The sequence below is a fragment of the Syngnathus typhle genome, linkage group LG13, assembly GCF_033458585.1.
Source record: "Syngnathus typhle isolate RoL2023-S1 ecotype Sweden linkage group LG13, RoL_Styp_1.0, whole genome shotgun sequence".
Lineage (NCBI taxonomy): Eukaryota > Metazoa > Chordata > Actinopteri > Syngnathiformes > Syngnathidae > Syngnathus > Syngnathus typhle.
This window is the reverse complement of record NC_083750.1, coordinates 3,461,370-3,482,964: the sequence shown is the minus strand read 5'-3', so window position 1 is coordinate 3,482,964 and position 21,595 is coordinate 3,461,370. Positions and strand designations below refer to the sequence as shown.

At 45.8% G+C, this 21,595-nt stretch overlaps 1 protein-coding gene across 1 annotated transcript; it reads right to left on the bottom strand.

Annotated features, from left to right (window-relative positions):
- Positions 1-1,155: 1,155 nt before the first annotated feature.
- Positions 1,156-16,034, bottom strand: kif1ab (kinesin family member 1Ab). Its single transcript, XM_061295567.1, has 47 exons — positions 15,898-16,034; positions 14,691-14,871; positions 13,949-14,022; positions 13,685-13,864; positions 13,539-13,607; positions 13,286-13,464; positions 13,066-13,177; positions 12,931-13,008; positions 12,794-12,859; positions 12,696-12,713; positions 12,540-12,618; positions 12,388-12,466; positions 12,066-12,208; positions 11,539-11,669; positions 11,324-11,403; positions 11,137-11,212; positions 10,993-11,072; positions 10,800-10,906; positions 10,599-10,682; positions 10,340-10,520; positions 10,209-10,281; positions 10,057-10,147; positions 9,839-9,987; positions 9,587-9,765; positions 9,364-9,501; positions 9,170-9,288; positions 9,002-9,087; positions 8,748-8,886; positions 8,395-8,578; positions 8,220-8,310; positions 8,036-8,154; positions 7,909-7,964; positions 7,211-7,319; positions 6,875-6,941; positions 6,530-6,614; positions 6,346-6,451; positions 5,935-6,049; positions 5,735-5,868; positions 5,599-5,660; positions 5,377-5,522; positions 4,989-5,180; positions 4,833-4,904; positions 4,129-4,238; positions 3,881-4,000; positions 3,616-3,808; positions 3,416-3,534; positions 1,156-3,282 (listed from the first exon to the last, which is right to left on the bottom strand). The coding sequence occupies exons 2-47, from the start codon at positions 14,794-14,796 to the stop codon at positions 3,225-3,227; spliced, it is 5,034 nt and encodes a 1,677-aa protein (XP_061151551.1). The 5' UTR covers positions 14,797-14,871; positions 15,898-16,034; the 3' UTR covers positions 1,156-3,224.
- Positions 16,035-21,595: the final 5,561 nt, after the last annotated feature.

The following is a 21,595-nucleotide window of genomic DNA, read 5'->3' as shown; positions in this document are numbered from 1 at the left end:
CAATGTAAAGAAGAATGGCGGTGAAATGTGAAGCTGCTGGGCATGCAGGAGAAAGCTTGTGAGAGTGAGCCGAGATGCGATATTGCGCTCGAGTGAAGGCTGGCCTGAGATCACCCGACACCAGTAAGCACTGCGAAACGACGCATGAAAAACACACCTAACACAATCATTCCCTTCACACGATTTTTGCTACTTAATGTATGGCCATGCAATTTAAGATGATTCCATTTTTTTTTTATTACATTTACGATAGCAATGAATGAATTTGAATTTACCCTTGAAAAATTGTAATCACGATTAGATTTTTTTTTAAATAATGACATTAATTACATATATAAGTAATTCATATCTAAAGTATATAATGAATTAAAATCAATAAATAATTAATATATTCATATAAAATAATAATTATTGCCTAAATGAATTTGCTGGTGAACATTAAAAGCGTTTAATGCCACAATTCAGACATAAACAGGTGGTGCGTAGGAATTTGTGCTTTCCCAAATTGCCTCCACTCTACTGAATGGTAAAATACATAAAGATGACATTTTTTATTTCATTTGCACTTTAGGATCCTGAAGAAGTGTCATTTGAAGCTCAACTTCTCACCACAACAATCCAAAGTGTACTCACCATAAAGTTGAAAACAAAAACGTGACGACTCCAACAAGAAGTCCAGAAGCTGGAAAGGACTGAAGAATCTCCTGGACCTAAAACTCGGTTGGGGGGGGGGGGGTGTTGCCTGTCCATAATTAAAAAGCACAGACGGCTAGAATGACCCGGCTGTGTGCGGAGGTAAAGAGCAAGTGGATGGACAACGTATACGGGGATCTTCAAAGTGCTTGTGGATCTTTTCGCCACCCGCCAAGTTGGAGCACCAGCAAAAACAAAAAACAGACTTAATGAAGTCAGTTAAAACGTGTCTCGACCAAACAACACGACAATGTGAGCATCCGTTCACATTTGAACACTCATTTATTCTGATTATGTTTTTTTTTTCATCTCTTGACAAGTCACGAGAAGAACAGAGAAGATAAAAGTGAGTTGAAGACGTGGGCAAAAGTGCAAAAAACGATCGATGATCACCCTGCAAGACTGGTTAGGAATATTTCCATTCTCAGTGGTGGACAGAAAAGAGCTCGGAAGAGACCCTCGCACACCGCAACTCATCGTTTACTGTACTATATACAAGACAGAGGCAGAAGAGAGGATCCATTACAAAGATTGGGGACTTCAGTTTACAGCAGATCTTTTAGAGGCAGCAGGAGAAAGAGGAAGAGGAGGGGACTACATACGGACCCGCATGCTTGGCTCCGACCGGAAAGAAGCAGGCCGACACAAAGCGAGGCGCACAGTGCACACAAATGGATACACTATAGAGGCCCTGAATAACGTTATGTGTTAGATGAATCCACAAAAAGATCATGAATCCCTCATTTTGTTTTCTTGGGATACTCGAATGACTTTGAAACTGTTTTAACTGCATGTGTGTGTAAGTCAAGTTCATTTGACACTACGTCACCTTTAATAGTATATATTATACTTAATATTGCTAAGCCACATGTTACTTGTAACATAGAAACAAATAAAAATCAGAATTGGGTACTTTGACCCGCAGTGCGGTTTAATATACATGTGCGCGATTCTACTTGAATAAAATTGAAGCGCATCGAAGGTTATCTAAAATCCCTCTGACTGACATTTTTGACTGAGATGAGCCAAACCGTGCAGAAATGACATTTGTGTTTTCATTTCGGGCCGCCGCACGACTAAACAGGTTGGCCAGCCTGCAGCGTGCAAGACAACAGAGCCAAGGGTTGGCAGATCGAGTCTTGGACAAACCTTTCCTTTTTCAAAATGTCATTCTGTTTTGGGGGGGATCATCTCAGTGTGGCCATTCCCAACAATGTGCCCCGGGGAAGGGTCCAATTTCACTTCATTGCACTGGAAATTATTGTTGAGTTGCTACAAAGTAACTTTGCTCATCTACTTCTAGTGATGGGCATATGAGGATGCTCATTGATTTCATCGAGCAAAGAATGAAACCTATTTGTTTGAGAAACGGGGAGGCTCTAGATGCTGTGTGGACATTTCCTCTGCAAAATCCTTCAATTTTTTTTTTTACAGTAATCTGAAACAACACTGACTAAAAAAGACCAATTCTGGACAATGCAAAAAAGAAAAAAACATGTTCCTCTTGCCCCCCCCAAAAGAAAATCTTTCCAAACGTTGTCATTTTAATGCTATACTCAACGAGGGAAGTTAATGAGGTCTCCTACAATTAAAAAACAATCTACCAGTTGGATCTAGTTTATCTACGCTAGTTTCTCCTAAATTCTAGAGCACAGGATAATTATGTAACTTTAAGTTCAACTCTTTTTTGTCATCTTGACACAATAAAGTTTGGTAAAACAAGCGCAAACTATGCACACAAAAAAAAAGCTTTGGTAAAGCAACGACTTAACAAGAACAATAAAGTGCCGTGCAACAAAATTGGTCGCTAGTTCCATCACAAATTATTCAAACATAATACAACAATACACAACATTACTTTGTGATAATATGCACAAGGGATGATCGTTTTTTCCCCCCCTCTTTTAAAGGCCAGGGTGTTATGTTGTGTGATTTTCTTTCTGGGGCGTAATACAAAGTTATAGTTGACCCTTAAATTTGGTCTTGATTATCATGTAACCTAACCTGACCCGGAAAGCAAGTAAGATAATTCAGCGCACAAGTTGAACGACTGTCTAACTAGTAACTTTTTTGTCAGGCTATGTTTGTGCAGACAACTTTAGCATGCTAGTCGGCCAACTACATGCTACTAGTGAGGCAAAATTGTGCACTGATGCACGCTGCTCGTACGAGTAGTGACGGGCGACTAGTACGAGTACTACACGCTTTCATTAGCCACGTGACACTTGAACTCGTATTTCATGTATTGTTGTACTGTCACGCCTCCGAAGCGAAAAGCGTATAATAGGATCGAATACGCAAACTAGCGTTATCGTCATGCAGAGGACCCCGCCCCTCCCACCGGGTGGCACTGTGTACAAAAAAAACGTATTAGCCATATTGCTAACAACAAAGGAAGGGCTAGCTACACGTATGTGACTGGGCGCCGTCGACATGTTGGGGAGACTTTTCAAAGGGTATTTCCAGTGGCTATGTAAGATACCAGAGTCGGTGGTTTTTAAATTTCAAGGATGCCCGTGAAGAGTCTCATCTCACATCCTCTGGGCCACCGGCGCCGATTGGACCAACTTTCTTCTGGACAGTTTGGACCTGCGGCAACAATATGAAAGTTGTGCATTTGAATTAATGTTTGACAGCAGAAGTCTGGCCGCTGCTCATTTTGATGGTCGTTGCGCCACGAGAACTTTCCGTTCTATTGGATGCAACTGCTGCCGACACTCACCTGATGGTACCCGCCAAGAGAGGATTGAAGGCATAAAGCCAGTCGTGCATCTCTTTGTCGTTGTTGGCTTGAAGCAGGATCCCACGATGCTCAGTGCACACGGCAAATGTGTTTGGTGTCTGCACACAGGAGAAAAGCAACCCAGGTGACTGGCGGCGCTCGTTTGGCAAGGAGTCGCTCGAGAGGCTTTGGGCTCGTACCCGCAGCAAGGTTTGCTTGTCTTCACTGTATTCCACCTTGGCTGACGACAAGTTGATGACGGCTCGCTCCACGGCGTCCTTCTCACTGCGGTACAGGTATACGTAGGGCCGGCGCACCACCACGTAGCGTTTGACCCAGCCACTGGCGTGTGGCTCCAGAAAGTGGAGGTAGCCCTTCTTGGACACGATGGGACTGTTGCCAACCGCAACGGATATGAGCTAACGTGTCTGGAATGGCCGCGTGGCTCAACGGGACGATACCGACCTGACTCGAATCTCCTGAATGTCCGGAACAAAGCTGCAGCCTTTGAGTGCTTTCTTTCTGTCTATCGGGCTGAACGGGTCCAGATCAGGGCTGGATGCTCCAGAACCGGGCTCTGCGTGTCTACCGGACAAATGACGACGTACTTCAATTGCAGCAAGATGCCACCAGGTGGCGCCAAATCAACACGGCTCCTTGGCAGTCAGTTGCGTTGAAATGAAGCTTCAGATGGACGCAGTTGCAACACGCACCTGATGTCAAAGTGGCCCTCAATCAGAGAAGGGCAGGTGGAGGACGGCGTGAGCGTGCTGAGCGTGGACACGGACGCCTCTCTCATGATGGACGCCGATATCTCGGAGAGCTTTGGAGACACACGGACACGCATGTAGAGGAAGGCACGCGCGGCGCGCGCTGCCATTCAAGGCTTGGTCAATTTGCAACTCGGCACTGTCCGGCTGGTCTACGAGCCCCTTGGGTCGTGTTAAAATGGCCATGCAGGAGCAACATGAAAGGTTAGCAGGAAGACAAGTGTGTCTCTACAGATTTTTTCAAGAAGTCATTAAATGGGAGATGTGTTATTCTGGAGGCTGGAGTTGCAAAGTGATTAGTATCACCCATGAATGTTAATAGACGTCATGTGATGTTTTTTCTTGGATGCTTGAGAATGTCATTTGGAGCACAATTTTACTTCCATCCAAAAAAGAAGAAACATTGAAAATCATATTCATTTCCTAATAAAAATAGAGAAAAAGGAAAAAGCTTTCAAGAGAATAAAACTGTTATCCTCTAGACTCAAGCTCTGCAGTGACAAGGTGAGAAAAAAAAAGAGAGGTATTGGGAGATGCCTTCAAAAAATAGTGAAAGAATATGTGATGAAAAGGTAAGTAGTGGAGAGCAGGGCTTGGTGGCTAAAGGTTTCCGAGGGTCGGATTAGAGGCTTTGGGCAGGGGCTCACCTTGCTCTCACTGGCACTGCTGCTCACCTGGCTGTAGTCCCTGTTGAAGGTGTGCATCAGCAGACGCAGACACTGGCAAGAAAACAAAAAGCTGGTGTTAAACGTCCACAGAAGAGGGAGCGGCAAGCTGTTGGGAGTTGCCGAGGCTTGCCTCACCTTGGCAGCCAGCTCCCTCTGCCGCTGGTTGGGGCTGTCCAGTGCCGGGGTGCCGAGAGGACTCCTGCCAAGGACGGGACTCATAGCCAAGTCGCTGATGTCGCCGCCGCACTTGCAGAGGGCATCCTGGCCGGCCAGCAGGGTGGCCTCCAGCTTCTCCCTCAGCAGCAGGTAATGCCGGGTCTTTTCCACCTGAGGAGCATGGTAAGAATTGTTTTCAGATCCTTTAATATTTGGTATTCATTTTGACGGGGATGGATGAAAATTCCCTGGGTCCGTATCCCTTCCTTGGGGATTCAAAGCTACATTTTAGCAGCTTCCGTTATCATGACAACCAACGGCAACGCATCAGACAATGGGGCCTTTGTGTGTGCCCTGCTTCACTCGCCTCCTGAAGTAAGCTGAGCTTCTCCAGCTCCCACTGGTGGTCCAAAATGAGGCTGTCACTGCGAGGTCTCCACCCAGCCAGGTTCTCCTCCCCTCGGACGTACGCCACCGACGTGTCCAGCACTCGCCTGCGACGTCGCTGCATTCCTGAAGACAAAAAAAAAAGAATGCATTCAAATAAAAATCCAAAGATAATTGACAATTGACTCCCACAAGCTCTCACCTGGACTGCCGTTGTCGGCCACGTAGCAGAGCGTCACCTCGTAGACTCCGGTAACGCGGTTACTGAGACAGAGTGGTGACACAGCACAGGCCAGTGAGCAATCCACTCAAGTGGGACAAGTGGGACAATTTCCCACCTCTCCAAAGGCCTGAGGCAGCCTGTGCTGAAGAGGTTTCGGATGGAACGTGAGGCGGGAAGTTTGGTGTCGCGAGAGTAGAACACCATGCAGAAATCTTTGGTGATGACTGTCGGCTGAGTGCAGTTCTCCATCTGTTTAAAGGAGACACAAGGCAATTCCAATACATCCGTCCGTCCATCTGTCCGTCTTTGACAGACCTCCAGGTAGGCCGAGAGGGTGATGTAGATCTTCTCTCCGTAAGGCGTAACTCGATTCAGGAGCAGCGAGTTGTGCATGGAGCTGTCCCACGCTGCCTCGAAGCGGTAGAAGGTCCTGGCATCAGAGAAACGTGTTAGGATTCCGCCTCAATGCTTTTGAAGGAGGAAATGGTGGAAGCCATCGGTCGGGCCCATAAAGAAATACCTATGATCAACTCCCAAGGAGACGCTGCCAGTAGGGAAGAAGGAAATTAGAGTCATGCAAAGCAAATCGTAGATGCGTTGATTAGAAGTCAAAAGAGGAGGTAGAGGAAATACGTTGGGCTCAAATGAGGCGCTACGAGATGTGAAGCACCGTGAACGAATGCTTCGTTCTTGCGGTGTGCAAAAGCAAGTTGAAGAGACGCATACTTGTCGTCATGTTTTGGCCAGAAATATCCAGAAGAGAGGATGTTCAGCGAGAGGATGTTGGGATCTACGATGGTCTCGTCGGCCTCCGGGGTGTTTCGGATGCGACCTGGTTTGGAAGAAATAGCAAATACATTCCCATGGGTTCACTCCAAATCCCCGAGATGACATTTTTGGGTATACTCACCAATCACGAGCTCTTTCACCTCTTTCCATTCAATGTCGTTCTCATTTTCATGAGCGATGGTCACTGTGATTCTCCTCTGGATACCCTGCGGAGTCAGCGAGAAGCAACAACTTGATGATGGTGGAACACACACACTTGAGCCAAATCCTCAATAGATTTTTTGGGGGATTGTTTAAAACAAGTGCTATGGTGATGCTCATTTTCATGAGCCTGTCAAAAGCTCTTCGCGTTCCATGTCGACATCAAGATAACAGAGATACATTTGAGGCAAATGAAAATGGCAAGTGTTGCTGTGAGTAACAAATGTTACTAATATATTTGATATGAATATGGCTGTGTTCAGACCTGATGTAGGAGGTAGGTGCCATGGCAGGGCATCCCGCCTCGGTGGTCGACGACAGCTGGGATGTAACTAGAAGACAACCGACAGTTGATGAATATATGCCACAAAATATAAAAAAATATATATAAAATAAGAAATATAAAAGATATAAAATTCAAATGAACATGTTTACAAAGCCGTGATGGTGTTGTGGTACAGTGGCTTAACTTTGGTTCAGGCAGCCTGGCTTCTTTTGGAACCCACAATGATTTGATTATTCAAATGATTTGCATAGCAAATACGTGAAGACAAGTCCAAAATCTTAGCACACGGTTATATCCGACCGAGTTGAAACTCACTCTCCACTGGCTTCCAGTTCACAGATCTCAAAGAAGACCATGAGGTCATGCTTGGAGTGACAGGGACCGGCGGCCGAGCGGGTCAGAGTGCTGAGCTTGGTGGCTGGCACTGCGACACAAGAGACACGCAACCTGAAATGTAACCCAATACATCGCTGGCACACACAGATGAATTAAAAAGTGAATTCTCTCATTATTCCGAAGCAATCATGCAAGACTGGATTATTTCCCACGGCACACCTGATCGTTCCTGTCGTACGTGTACAACGGTTGCCAATCATTAGTTAACAGATACGGACGGAGTGGAGAGCCACATGACTGATTAGTCAAGCGATATGATAATATGAACCTTCTTGAGTCTTTTACTGCGCAAAATCGAGTTTTGACTGGTTAGGGGTAGCTGATACTGTCAGCTCTTTTGATGCATTTCATACACTCTACGTTGAGTATCTGCTCACTCGTTCAGGTCAAGCACCTCCACTATCGTGATACTCGGCTGATTATTAACACTTTACACAACTTCTACAGTCATCCTTGCCCATTGGAGAGCAGTTAAGCGAGTCAGGGTCACGTGGAAACCTTGGCAAAATCTATTGCTGATCAGGCATTGATGTATTTGTTTGAACTTGAAACATTTTGGCTCTTGCACCCAGTGGTCACTGGCTGGTTTTGATGTGAGAGGATGAAACGCAGCTCACCTGGTTTGGACAAAGGCATCACTCTGGGAAAGTGCCTTCTGGAAGGTCTCAGTGGACTGAAAGGCACAGAAAGCGCCCATGTAGAAACCTTTCAGGCGTCTTAAAGATGGCGACTGTCTATGCTGACCTGATGAGATCCTTGCAGAGGGGTGGGAAAGGCTGCTTCTGATAGTGACCAAACACTTCAAAGACGATGGGCTGGCTCTTGATGTACTCCACGAATGACTTGGTCACCTCCACGGAGATCTACGGGGAGAAGATCACCACGGGTCTGATACTGCGGAGGCGACATCGCAACATCCACTTCTTACATTTTGCACGTGGTAAAAGCCAAGCGGCGGCCCCCTGCCGGTGTTCTTCAGCGGCTCGGTGGAAAAGGCTTCGTCGTGTCGGTGGATGAAGCTGGAAAACACAAGCGAGGTTTTGTTCGTCCTGCCAGACAACTCAGCTTCAGTTTCATCATTAGTGTGATCGCAGTCGACTCACTTGAACTGGCAGAAGATGTCGGCGTACTCGGCCGAGATGCTGGAGGCCTGCAAGACAGTGACTCTGAAGGTGAAGGTGCTGCCTATCTGCAGGTGTGCCAAAGCCTTCTCCGGCGAGAGCTCCAAAGGAAGGTCCAGAGCAAGTCCTGAGCTCTTCGAGGGACTGGGTGGAGGCTCTGGGGTAGCTACGGTCAAAATAAATAAATGAATGAATGAATGAATGAATGAATGAATGAATGAATGAATGAATGAATGAATGAATGAATGAATAAATAAATAAATAAATAAATAAATAAATAATCATAACTGAGATCATAACTCAGATAACATGTGCAGCGAAGCGCTCGTCCGCACCTTCACACGTGTTGTTGTTGACTTCGTCTGCAGATATGCCCACCTCAGCGTTTTGTCCTTCTCCTTCCACAATGCGGAGCTCTTCCTGGGACGTGTTGGAGTGGGAAAGACCTACTGGTGGACAAGACTCCGTATGGAACTGCAGACAGAAAGAAAAAGCATCAACACAATCAATTCAGAATGGCGTGCCTTTTTCTTGCATTTTTTTTTTTCTTGGAAACTGGAAGCCAAACGAAAGCACCAAAAGAGGTCACCTTTTCAAACTGCTTATCTTCAAAGGAGATCTTGGCCGTGCCTGACTGCCTCACACCGGAACCATAATCTGGAGCTTCTTCATCCGCTGGAGACAAAACAACACTTGAGGTTAAATTTAGTCGCTTTTTCCACATTTTCAATAACCCCGCCCACTTTTGAATTCTGACCTGAGATGGACTGCACAGCCACTCTGAGGAAGCCCTTCACTTCGCCCTTCTCGCTGACGATGGCCACTCGATGGACCAACGGAACAGGATACAGCAGGTTGCTCAGGTACACAAACGCCCTGAGGAGAACCAGATAGAGCCGAACTCATAGAGCCCAGAACTCAAAAGCAAATAGAGGACAGCTTGCGACTCACCGGCCAACCAGACGGAACCACGGGAAGCGGTCGTAGAAGGGGTCGCCGCCGGTGAGGGCGTGGTCGCAGTCTTCCACGGCGCTGCTCGGGAGCTCGGCGGCCCGATCATACATTTCTCTCATCAGGTCCAGTCTCTGCCTACGAGTCAGAGCTGTGAGGAGACCTCCGCCGAGGCCAAACTGTCTTGGAACTGCGTTGCCAGTAAAGGCCAAAAGCAAAGTACCTGAGCTTGTCCAGAGTCCAGTAATGCGTGGCTCCGTTCTTTTGGTCCTGTACCTCAACAGCCACGATGGTGCGCGGGAAGGGTCGCCTTTCCCTCTCCTTGGTCTCGCTGTGCGGCAGCAGGTCAGGCGGCAGCGGGGAGTACAGCGTGTCCGTCAGAAGGACAAACTGGAACTGGACCTGAAGAGGATGTCCGCATAGTTTGCATTGGTCCGTGTGGCACGTGTTCTGGTTTGAGCTGAGGATTGGCCACCTTCTTCTTCAGCTCCACACTTATGGCGTTGGCCTCCTTGAGGAAGATGGCGTTGCCCCAAAGCAGATCCCGCAGCGAGGTGAACTGGTAGAAGCGCCACTTGCGGAAAGCCCACAGAGCCAGCTCCGTCTCACGCTTAGTCCACGGCACTGCAGAGGGAACCAAAACAAGACATTATGAGTAGAATTGAATAATTTCTCGCTTGATGCTAACTTCACCTTCTTCCTCTGGCTCCTCTTCTTCTTCGGGTGATTCCAGGTACCGGGAGTCCACTTGCTTCTGGAGAGCCTCCAGCTTACTTTCGTAGTCCTGGAAAGAGGAAAAAAAGTGTCATGACATGTTGTTGCTGGTTTTTCAAGCTTGTGCTTACCAGCCTCTGTTGCTCAAGCAAGATACTGGCTTCTTCTCTTTCTTTGCGATACTGGTCCTCAAGCTCCTGAAGCCTGCAAAAAATGTTGTTGTTGTACTGTTGACAAAATATTGCAAGGCGCTCTTTGGCACCTCTGCTCCATCTCCTGCTTCATGTCGATGCCTTGCTTGTCCAGCAGCTCCCTCTGAGCGAAGGCCCAGTCGACGGGCTCTACCGGCGTCTCGGCGCACGGCGTCCTCTCACGCTCCAGCCGGGCCTGCTCGGGATCGTTGAAGCGGAACACGTGACTCTTGCCCATGATGATGCGGTTGCCTGAATTGGGCACACTTTCCAAGTCAACATTTCCTCTTACTCTATTTACAAGTATCTCTTTGATTTTTGCAGCGCTACCTGAGCGCAGCACCGTGGGCGACGTGACTCGCTTTCCATTCACGTAGGTCTCTGCATTCTCACATGGCTCCAGAATCACACAACCTGTTGAAAGAAAAACACTAGAACTGAAATATAAATCGGGAAAAAAGCCGATGGGCCAATATGCGGCCTGATGAGAATCCAGCCTTGACATTTGAGCATGTGAATAAATGCAGCCACCTTCTCCCTGCGGGCCCGTGGTGCTACTGAAGGTGCAGTGTTCATCTCGGATGAAATGGCCGCTGAGTACGATGTCCTGGCGCGCCTTGGCATCCTCGCGACCGACCCTAACCAGGCGGAAGACACGTGACGTGAATGAACACGTGCAAGAGGGACACAATGGCCAAATCAAAAGTAAGCGCACACGACTTACTTTGTGACGCCGTCTTTTATGTAGTAAAGGAGACATTCGGACATCAGCGGGTCCTCGTTTAGGTTGACCAGATGCGGCGTCTGAGGAAAAAGAAAAAACATTTAGATTTGGACTGAGTAAGTAGCTAAGGAGAATTTGGGGGACCTTTTTGGGGGAGAAAACGCCAACGGTGCCTCCATCTTCTCTCATGGCAACGCCCATCTCGGCCAGGAGGGCCTCTCTGCAGAAACACACGCAACACACACTGTGAGGACATGAACTGTCTTTTTTTTCCGGCTTTGTGCCGAGCCGTGTGTCGTCAATCGAGCACAAAGTGAAGAACCGGAGCAACCTCTCCATGCGAATGGCCTCGGTGCGCCGTAGTTTCTCTTCCCAAGTTTCGTTGAGCTCCGCAATGATTTTCTCTGTTTCCTGTTGGGGAACACAAATAAATCAGGAAACTAGAAAATATTGCCCTTGGTAAATCTCAAGTGAAATTTTGGCTTGCAACACAAAGCATTAAGTACAAAAACAACGGTGGAATTCTGGGCCTTCGTCCGGCCTAACCTTGAGCCTCTCGATGGCCTCCTCGCTGGCCGGGCTGAAGATCCGATCGTGGAGGTTGCTGATGGAGGGGGCGCGACTGGACATGGCCGACAGCGAGGGCGAGGGGCTCATGCCCGTCATGGCGTTGGTCACTGTGGAGAGATCACCCCTTTGATTGACAGCCTGGCGATCATTCGCAAAGTTCTTGTAATCGCACAGGTCTGTCAGAAAGAGATGGACAGACCAACGGACGGAAGGTGGGAAAGGACAATCGGCGACATCAAGAGGGACGGGACACGCAGAGTCACGAGGGGGGAGGGGGAGCAGGGAGGAATAGAAAAGAAGAGAAAACTCAAATAAATCCAAGCCATGGCAAATGGACAGAAATGACCACAAGCTGGATTCCAGTTTGGCTTCGGAAAATATGTCATTAACAGTTCAGAAGAAACTTTTTAGTGAGCAGCTCAAATCATTCTTTGGTTGCCAATCCTTCATCACTCCTGCGTCTGTAACTAGCTGTGTACATTTGCGTGCCATGTGCCACTCACTCTCGATGATATCGCCCAGGCCCTGAGAGTAGAGCAGGTCTTTGAGGCGAGCCACCTCCTCTTTCAACTCGCGCACCAGACGGTTGTTCGGGTCCTCGTTGATGACGGCGTTGCAGCGGATCTGCTTTGCGCGGTCGGCGTACCTGAAAGAAAAAAAAGAAAAAAACAATTGAAAATAGAGCACATGGGCAACACGGTCCAAAGTTTGATATGAACAACTTTCAAGTGTTAAAACAAGCCAGCGAACAAATCTCTGAGACTGTTTAAGAAGTGTTGTGGAACTATTGACATGATTTGAATCTTCAAGGAGACATTTTCTCACCGGAGTGTACTGAGGGTTTCGTCGTAGTTGATATCGGCGGGACTGAGAGCAGCCACCATGGCAGTGCGAGAGTTTCCACCTAAATGCAAAAAAATGATCTTACCCGCCCCAAAATAAAACTATTGAAATGTTTTGAAGATGGATGCGCATACCCAGGTTCTCCCTCAGTAGCCACGTCAGGACTGAATCTCTGTATGGAATGAAACTCTCCACCTTCTTCTTCTTCTTGTTCTGCACAATTTCAAAGTTGGCATTTAGTTGGACAAAATGTAGTAACTATTGGGCCATCTGTGATTTGAAGGACTAACCTTGTTTGGGGCCGAATCCTTTCAAAATGGAGGGAAGAGATAGCGCCAGTTAATAGAAAGATTGACGTCACATGCATTGTGCTGGAGAAGGAACGTACCTGCTCAGCTAAAGCAGAGATAACTTTGCCCAGCGTGGTCAGCGATTTGTTGATGTTGGCGCCTTCCTAAAGCCCGCAAAAGATCGGCAAGTTTTTGAGCAAATTGGCATGTTGAACCCAATGACGCGGCACTCTACCTTCAGTCTGGTTCCTTTTGCGCCGGTAGAGTCGGCCCGCTCGCTCCCGGCCAAGTCCACCAGGCTGATTTTGCTGACCTGTGAACGAGAAATTTTAACAAAAAAACAGTGACGAAGTGAGGTTGCCTCTAGTACCTTTTCTGACGTGTTGTCACTGTCGGAGTCGTGTTTCTTCTGAGTGAAGATGATGTTAAATACGGCGTGCGAGCGGCTGCTGGTCTCATTCATGTTTGTAGCAGCGACGGTTCTTGAAACAAAAGATTGATTCATCGTAAAAAAATAATTGTCCTCACGGTCAGACTGCTCCCCCCCCCCCGTTGTGGGCTCAATCTGAGAAGGACCGCTTTAACGCTACCTGGCCTTGTTTCCAGAATCCATCAGGTCCTGGATGTCATTGTAAGAGGTGACGGCCAACTTGGACAAATCTTCCACATAGGGCCCCATTAGCGGGTGCTCTCTTACTCGCAGGTTGCCTTTATTTTTCGGGTTCAGCAAGTCACGCACGCGCTCGCAGTAGATTTCCATGTAGCTCACCTGAGATAAACAGCCCAAGTCAAAAAAATAATAATAAAAAGTACCAAGGAAAATAATTGAATTTGTCAACTTACCTCCACAGAGTATGACATGCTGTTTTCATTATTGCTGTCGCTGATCTTGGTAAAAAGGTCCTCGCAGAGCTAGAAGCAAAAAAAAAGGAAGTGTTATTTATGGATGAGCAGCACGCACTACTTTCTCCAAAGAAGCTTTTGCGTACCAGCGGTATGATGCCCTGCTGGTCCGTCTCCTGCCGTCCCATCATGGTGTAGCTCTTGCCCGCTCCCGTCTGGCCATATGCAAAGATGCAAACATTGTAGCCTTCAAAGGCGTGGAGCAGCATCTCCTCGCCAATGTCCTTGTACACTTGCATCTGGGATGCATAGTTGCTGTCCTCGGGCTGCTCACACAGACAAAATATGCCTCTTCAATCAGGGAAGATGTCGCTCACGTGGCGATCGGGCGCCGGTTTGTTTCCACTGACCGTGGTGTGAGACCAGTACGAGTAGTCAAAGTTGAAGCTCTTGTTCTCTTTGGGCTGTTTGGGGTTCAGGATGGCTGCAATCGAGCAAAAATCAAATGAACATCGTTTCCGTCGGCTTTAGTTATTTGACTCAGAGTGGCACACTTTGTTAAACTATTGCGGGATCTATCCAAATATTAACGACTGAATACATGCCAGTACTGTGCCGTGCTTTTTTCCTGTTATTAATCATAAATCCATAAAGGGCTCTCCCGACTGTTGTTGATGCTTCTGGGGGGGGGCACTATCCTGAGCCAAAGAGACAAATGTAAACATCTCTGGCTGAAACCGGCTCATTCGACAACAGCGACAACGCTGCCCCCCTCACCCCCATCCCTCCAGTGACAGCCAACCGGGGAGCCAAACTAGAACAAGGCGGCCTTGTGAGTCCCTGCTGTGTTGCTGAGGACAGAAAGGAGCTTCGATGCTCACTGTCCTGACTGAAGCTTTTGTCTCTTTGCCGACATTAGAAGATGCCAGCATGGTGCATGTGTGCCACACCAAGCTCTCTTCTGGGGGGTGCAAAATGGCTGCTCCAAATGCAAAATGGCAGACTTCCTGTTTAACTTGGGTCTTTGAAAATATTTGCTCTTTTGTGTCCACCCAAATTGATTTGAATTTGTCTGTAATATCAAGCAGGGGCGTAGCTAGACAGTTTACAGTCGGGTGGCCAAGATAATGCAACATCTCCGTGGTGACTCACTTGTGGTGTTTCCCGTCATCTGAATGATGCATTTGCTGTCCTTGGCCATTTCCCTGGAGTTGAAGGGCCGGACCCTCACCGCCACTTTTACCGACGCCCCAGCCATGTTACTGTTGGCTGTGGGAGTGGGCAGCGGCGCTGAAAAGCTGTGTGGCTAAACACACACACGCACGCAGGACACCTGCACAGGTAGAAACAAGACTGCAATCATTATTTTTCTTTCGTCAATCGTTTGAATCAGCAATATCAATTTAACATGACGAGAAAGCAATTCTTCAGAAATAACAACGCCATTAAAGCAACAATTAAACAACAAAGCCTCTCCTGAAAGAAAACTTGCAATTTTGAATGTATTTTTTGAAAAGAAATAAAAAAAAGAATCATTTCAAATTCTTCTCAGAGATCACAAAGCGAAGATATTTTGTCACTATTTTAAGACCTTTGAATGGGAGAATGCAATGTCAAGGTCTTCATTCTGGATGATCTAATTCTAGACATTTTAGGACAAGTGCCAAAGAACATTCTTCAGGTGCAAATGACAAATTGGTTAAGGAGCCATTGGAACAAATGTAAACACTTAAATAAGGGTGGGTGATGAATGATTCAATTATTAGATGATCATTAACTTTAACTGGCTCTGGAAATATGATTTCATAAAATTCATACTTCCTAGTTGATAGTAAACATTATTTTTTTAAATATTGACTGCGTTTGTCAGGATTGATCAAAATAAACCTGGGCCCTCAACCAATTAAATTACGATGTGTAAATCCATCATTTGTATCGTAATTCTATTCAGCACGTTATCTGAGAAGAGGAGAGTGAGGCAACATTTTCAGCATTCTCCTTCTCGGTGCGGGCTGCGAGCTGGATGCTCGTTCTGTCTTGGCTCCTCCATCTTGCCGCACCTCAAAAACAACAGGCCGCGTAAACACAAGCCGAATCGTCCGTTGTGGACACTGCGTCAGCACGACCGCGTTTGGCTGGCGTTTATAAGCAAACATTCAAAGTCAACAACTGATGTCTCGACGGCACATATTTGCGCACAGATGGATTTCGGACTGTTTTGGATGCGCTGACGCAGCAAACCATCGACGTCGTCACATCGACACCGGGCCTCCATCCACAACCTCGTCGCCATCCCACCACCAAAGTGATACGCCTCATTAAATGGATGTCGCGAAACCACCATAAACGAGTTGTTTACCTCGATGGCGAAAATCAGCAGCCGTCTATATTTTGTCTGTCCGCGCGTTAGGTCCGCTTGCAGCCTACCTTCCCGACTGCACTCGGCCCGGGGAAAATGTTGGCCGGATGGAAGGGATGGAGGGTGGGAGCCTAGCTGTGAATGTCAATTTGAACAAAAATTAGTGACGGCGAGAGAGGAGGCAAGAAAGGGAGGGGGCGCGGATAAACGGGATGCTCCGTCTACTCGCCTGTCAGACTAACTGCAGGGCAAATCAAAAGCTCCTGATGATGCGAACGGTGATGACGTCGCAGCAGCATCAGCACCAGCCATGATACAGCAGCTATCTATGCATCCATCATCAAATGTCGAATGGATTTCCGCAACAGTCGGACTACACAAAAACAACAATATTACAAAAATACGTCACTATTGTCAAGTGGCATGGTGGTACGAGATGGTGTAAAATTAGGTATTGAATTTGGCCCAGGCACATTGGCTATCCCAAAACATGTAGTAGTTAAAAATGTCACCAGGAGATGGTGTTAGAGCTTGACATAGGGGTGACCTGATGGAAATTAACAAATCTAATAAATTAAATTGTTAGCAATTGGGAGGACACGACCTGTTCAAACACGTAGCAACTAGGGTGTAAATCGCGGGTTTTGTCACGATACGATATCATATCGATACAAAGAACTACGATACGATATTTGCCGATATCTTAAAGCCTGCTGCGATTCATTCACGATATATTGAGTATTGTAGTATACAAAGTGCTTACTTTAACACTGAACTTTGATGTCGTGTTTTTTCTTTAAATGTGCGGCGAGATTTGTGCTCCCGGAATATTTGATCACCGCATGGCAGGATTTACAAACTGCACGTGTCTTGTCCGTTGAGCCATCTTTTCTTTGGAATCCAAAGTGCTTCCAAACGAATGACTTGAAGCCTAAAGGGGAGCAAATTTCCTCGTCTTTTTGGACACTAGCCATAGCATCAGCCCAGGAGCCGTGTACTAGTTGTCGACTTCCCTTTCACGTGCCTGCTCTGCTCACAACACAACGCCGCGCACTGCTCCCGGAAAGAGGAAGCAAGCAACAATGAACTGGATTTAAAAATAAAGTCGCCTCTAATGTCCGAAGTCAAACACGGCGATATAAATCGATGTTTACGTTTAGCATCGATGCCAATAAATCGTAGAGCATTATATCGATTAATCGATGTCTATCGATGAATTGTTACACCCCTAGTAGCAACGCACAATTTTGGAATATGAGTTTGATATGCCAAAATTTTAAGATGTAACAGCTGGAGCAATATCAATATATGTGTTTAAGTTGGAGGAACCCATTACTGTGTTAAGTACTATTATGTGTTGAGATTGATCTTTATTAGACAAGATATATGTGATTCATGTTGCAATGTTTTGTGAAATGTTAAATACAACATTGGTGTTCCATCCATACCTGAATGTATTAAGTTGAGAGGAGACATTAAGGGCTAATAGTAAAAGAAAGAACGAGCAAAACGGGAAACATCTGCATCCGGTGGTTGCTGCTTGAAGCAAGGTTGCCAAGACAACCGTGGTGCACCTACATATTACGATGAGGTAATGCCAGAAGCCTATAAATATGTTGCCCGGACACAGAGCGGGCGCTTCTTCCTAGTCAGGGCGATGGCCGTGACGCTGCCCGGAGTAAAAGAACGAAGATGGATTTTTGCATTCTTTTTGAGATTGAACCAAAATCTACTACGATGAATTTCCAGAGTCTTCGAATTGGACTTTGTCAAATTTTAAGCTTCGAGGAAGGCAGAGGAGACAGCCGCCCCGGGCAGAAAGGGGAAGACGCCAATTTTACTTTTTTGGCTATGCTCCTCACGGCCAGACTTTTCCTCTTTTTTAAACAGAATTCGGATTTTGGAACAAAGGAGAGCCGATCACTCGACTTGTTCAACCAAATAGGATTTTAGACCTTTAGTTTCCTCTTTTGTTCTGTGTGGGTGAGTCTTGTTTTTTTTGGTATTTTGACTTGTAATTCTTTTTCTTGCTTATTCATTAAATCTCTTCTTAAGCCTTAATTCGGTATCGATTATTTCGTATTAACTATGTCGAGCATGGTTTTATATGCGGTAATTACAACATTAAAATGTCTTTATTTCCCTATCATAGTCATTCTTTAAATCCATTCAATTATTTTTAAAGTGAAGATTATTGTCCTAAAATCTGGGGTGCGCATTATACATGGGTACAAAAAATGTATTTTTAATTTTTTTTTTTTTTTTAGAAAACAAAACCAACAACAGGACTGACCGACAAAGTCGTGGAACAAAAAGACAGGGTGACATTACCAAAGACAGGAACAGAAAGCAAACAGACATCATGACAGTAACACATGCAATGATCCGACGGTGAGCGAGGGGCAGACAGGACTTAAATACAAAACACGTTACATCGATTGAGGTGACACAGGAAGAGAGGGGTGACGCGAACAGAAACTATGGCAACCTAGACACATAGCAAAACTGGGGACGAGACGTGACAAATGTCCTTCGAAATGAAACTTGAAATCACCAAGTTTTGGTTTCCAAGGGTGTTTTTATTCCTCTTCAACGTCTCTCCCTGCGTGTGTGACGATCATTGGGACTTTAAAAAAAAAAAAAAAAAAAATTCATAAAAAAAAAATCATAAAAATTGTATTATATGTATTATACATGGGTACAGGCTTTTTTCCAGCATCAGCATGCCATTTTTAGGGTGCGTATTATACATGGGGGCGCACTATACACGGAAAAAAACGGTAGTTATCTTGAGCTCAGCGAGGGCGCTCTAGTAAATTAACAAATCCTTGAGGTCTTAACAAAGACATCTAAAAATATCCGTAACATAACAAAAGCATCAAACAACCGAAGGGAGCCATCATTTTGGCGCGGTCATTTTGACGACTCGCCTCGAATTGAGTTACTCGGCTCGCGCGTCGAATGACTTGAGATGGATTGGCGTCATATAGAAATTAGATTGATTATGGTAGAATTAATTTAACTCGGGTGGTTAGCTACGGACTAGTCTCTTCACCCCCGGCTCATTGAACCCGTTACCGGGGAGCCGGTGGCACTTTGATAAAAAGTGTGCGTTTGACACTACGTAAAATGAGAAAATAAATAAATATCCAAGAGCGCAATCCGTTCTGTGTGTTCGTGTCTTGCGGTTATCTGCTGCCACGCAGTAAGATGACCAAGAACTACACTGGACACAAATTTGTTAATTATTTGTTAACCTTATCGTCCCCCCCCCCCCCACACACACACACACACACAAAAAGAAAGAATGGCACTTGTATTTCAATCATCACAAAGGTTTTATTTAGGGAGTGAGAGACCCAGAAACTGTATCTTCACATATCCAAATTAAGCCAACATGTTTGTTTGTTGTTGTTTTTTTGCTGGACTCTTCCAGTTGCTATTGCGCCTTTAAGGCCAAAGGTCCTTCACCCTCGAAAGCAGAGCTGTTGTGTCCTTTGCTATCAACTCATCTGAGTGATCAAGATCCTTCCCAAATCAAAACACCAAGACCGCCGCATAAACTAGAGCAAAGTCCGCTCATGCGCAACTGTGGGAATGGCACTCTTGTATGTTCGGAAACAAAAACATCTGACTGGGTGGACCAAGCCGCGTCGTCGGGCAGACTTGACCGGCTAGTACGCTGTTATTGACATGCTGAGTACTCCTCATTCCTGCTCCCCTTGGCCACATTTCAAGTCGTGTGTCCAGTGCAAAGGCCAGAACGCAAAAGGGTAACGACGGCCCCCGCTTATTTACCAAAGGTCTAATTATTGACCAAGCCAGACACCGATAAGGCCAGCTCAGACCGCAACGCATGACATAAGAGCACAATGACAAAAGGATGAAATTTTCAACCCTAAATTAAAAAAAAAAAACTTTTGCCCTTTCACGTTGTGAAATAAAACCACTCCAAAGTCAAACGCATTCGGACTTGACGTGAATTGCACAACATTTTCGAGGTGACGCAAAACTTGACAATTGTTCTGAAAGTAACCAGTGCTCACTCGTGGGTGTGTGGCGCGTTGCGTGCTCGTATCATCGCTGATTGGATGAGCAGAGTGGAGCCTCCTCTCTCCTGAGCCAATGTCACTGCGAGTAAATGAGCAGATAAATGGGGATACAAATAATAATAATCAACAGCAGCTAATCTGAACCAGTTCTAAGGTGCTCCTGCACTGTGAGGGGGGGTTCGGCTTTTTGAATAAACAGCTGGGAGAGAATGTGATTTGGCTGTGTTAATAAGTAGCTTTTTTTTTTTAATGAGAAAGTGTATTCTAGAACCGATTAACTGTCTTTGTAATAGTTAACCATCCTTGTCAAAGTCAAAGTCAGCTTTATGGATCCCTTCATATGTCAAGACACACAAAGAAACCGAAATTCTGTTTCTTTTATCCCACGGTGACGAGACATAGTACACGATAGACATACAAGTAGACGACACAAAATAAAAACAAGAAGGCACAAACAATAAATAATAAATAAATAATATGAGTGATGAATAAATAATAAACAAATAACCTAATAAATAAGAGGAGCAAAACTGAGCCAGTGTGCATACAGCAGACAGTAAGCATAGCGCAAAGTACAGGACGCTACGCAGAAAGGGGGAGCGAGTTCAGGATCCTAACAGCCTGGAGTATGAAGCTGTTGGAGAGTCTGGTGGTGCGGGAGCGCAGGCTGCTGCTTTACTTGCGCACTATGGTGCAAAAAAAGTTTTTTGCAATATTATTCATAACAGATCTAGACGGTTTAGACAATTACTTTAAAGATCAGTAGTATGAGATCGCATTAGATCCCAGGTGTCAAACTCAAGGCCCGGGGGCCAGATACGGCCCGGCACATCATTCTATGTGGCCTGCGAAGACAAATTGTGCATCAAATTCGTGTCATTTACTAGAATTGCAAATTGTCTTCACTTTTAAAAATATATATTTTTTAAATATTTGACCAGTTTTTGCTCGTCTGATTTGAAAACGAGTTATTTGTCCGTTTGTTTTGTAGCTTATGCTGTATCTAATAGGAGGTGCTCGTACATTTATTTGGGTTGACAGTCATAATGGCCCTCCGAAAGCAACTATGACTACAATGCGGCCCGCATGCGGTTTGACACCCCTGCATTAGATAGTGTACATGGCATTTGCTTTGCTCTGTTTTTCTATATTTTCCTGAATGGTTGCTTTTCAAAATTATATAAGATAAGAAATGGCTTTGTGAATCTGAATGTCACTTTTTGAATTGAATTACTCAAGTCAATTATTTTATTCTAAATTGTTGAGCTGCCACTGTGCAAGTTTGAGGCACTATGACGTGTAGATTTGTGAGAGCTCTCTAATCAACTGTCAGAGCAAAGGAAGCTGTTTGTTTGTTTTGTCTGTTTGTTGTGTCTTTTCCTGATGATACATTGCTAAAACTGCTGATAAATAAGTTACTAGAGGCAAAGTAGGCGGCTTTTGTGTTTACCCCTTGCTTTCTATCAAATGTGCAACAACTAGGTGTCAATATTGAGCGTGCAAAAGCCTACCCACCATCTGATGACGCACGCCGCCCCGTGCCCAACAGGTCAAAGACCCGTCCACTTCCCAAAGCTGGAGTCAAAACACGCACGGGGCTTCCAACTCAGCTTCAGTTTCAGGCTTCGCAGGACACAATAGCTACG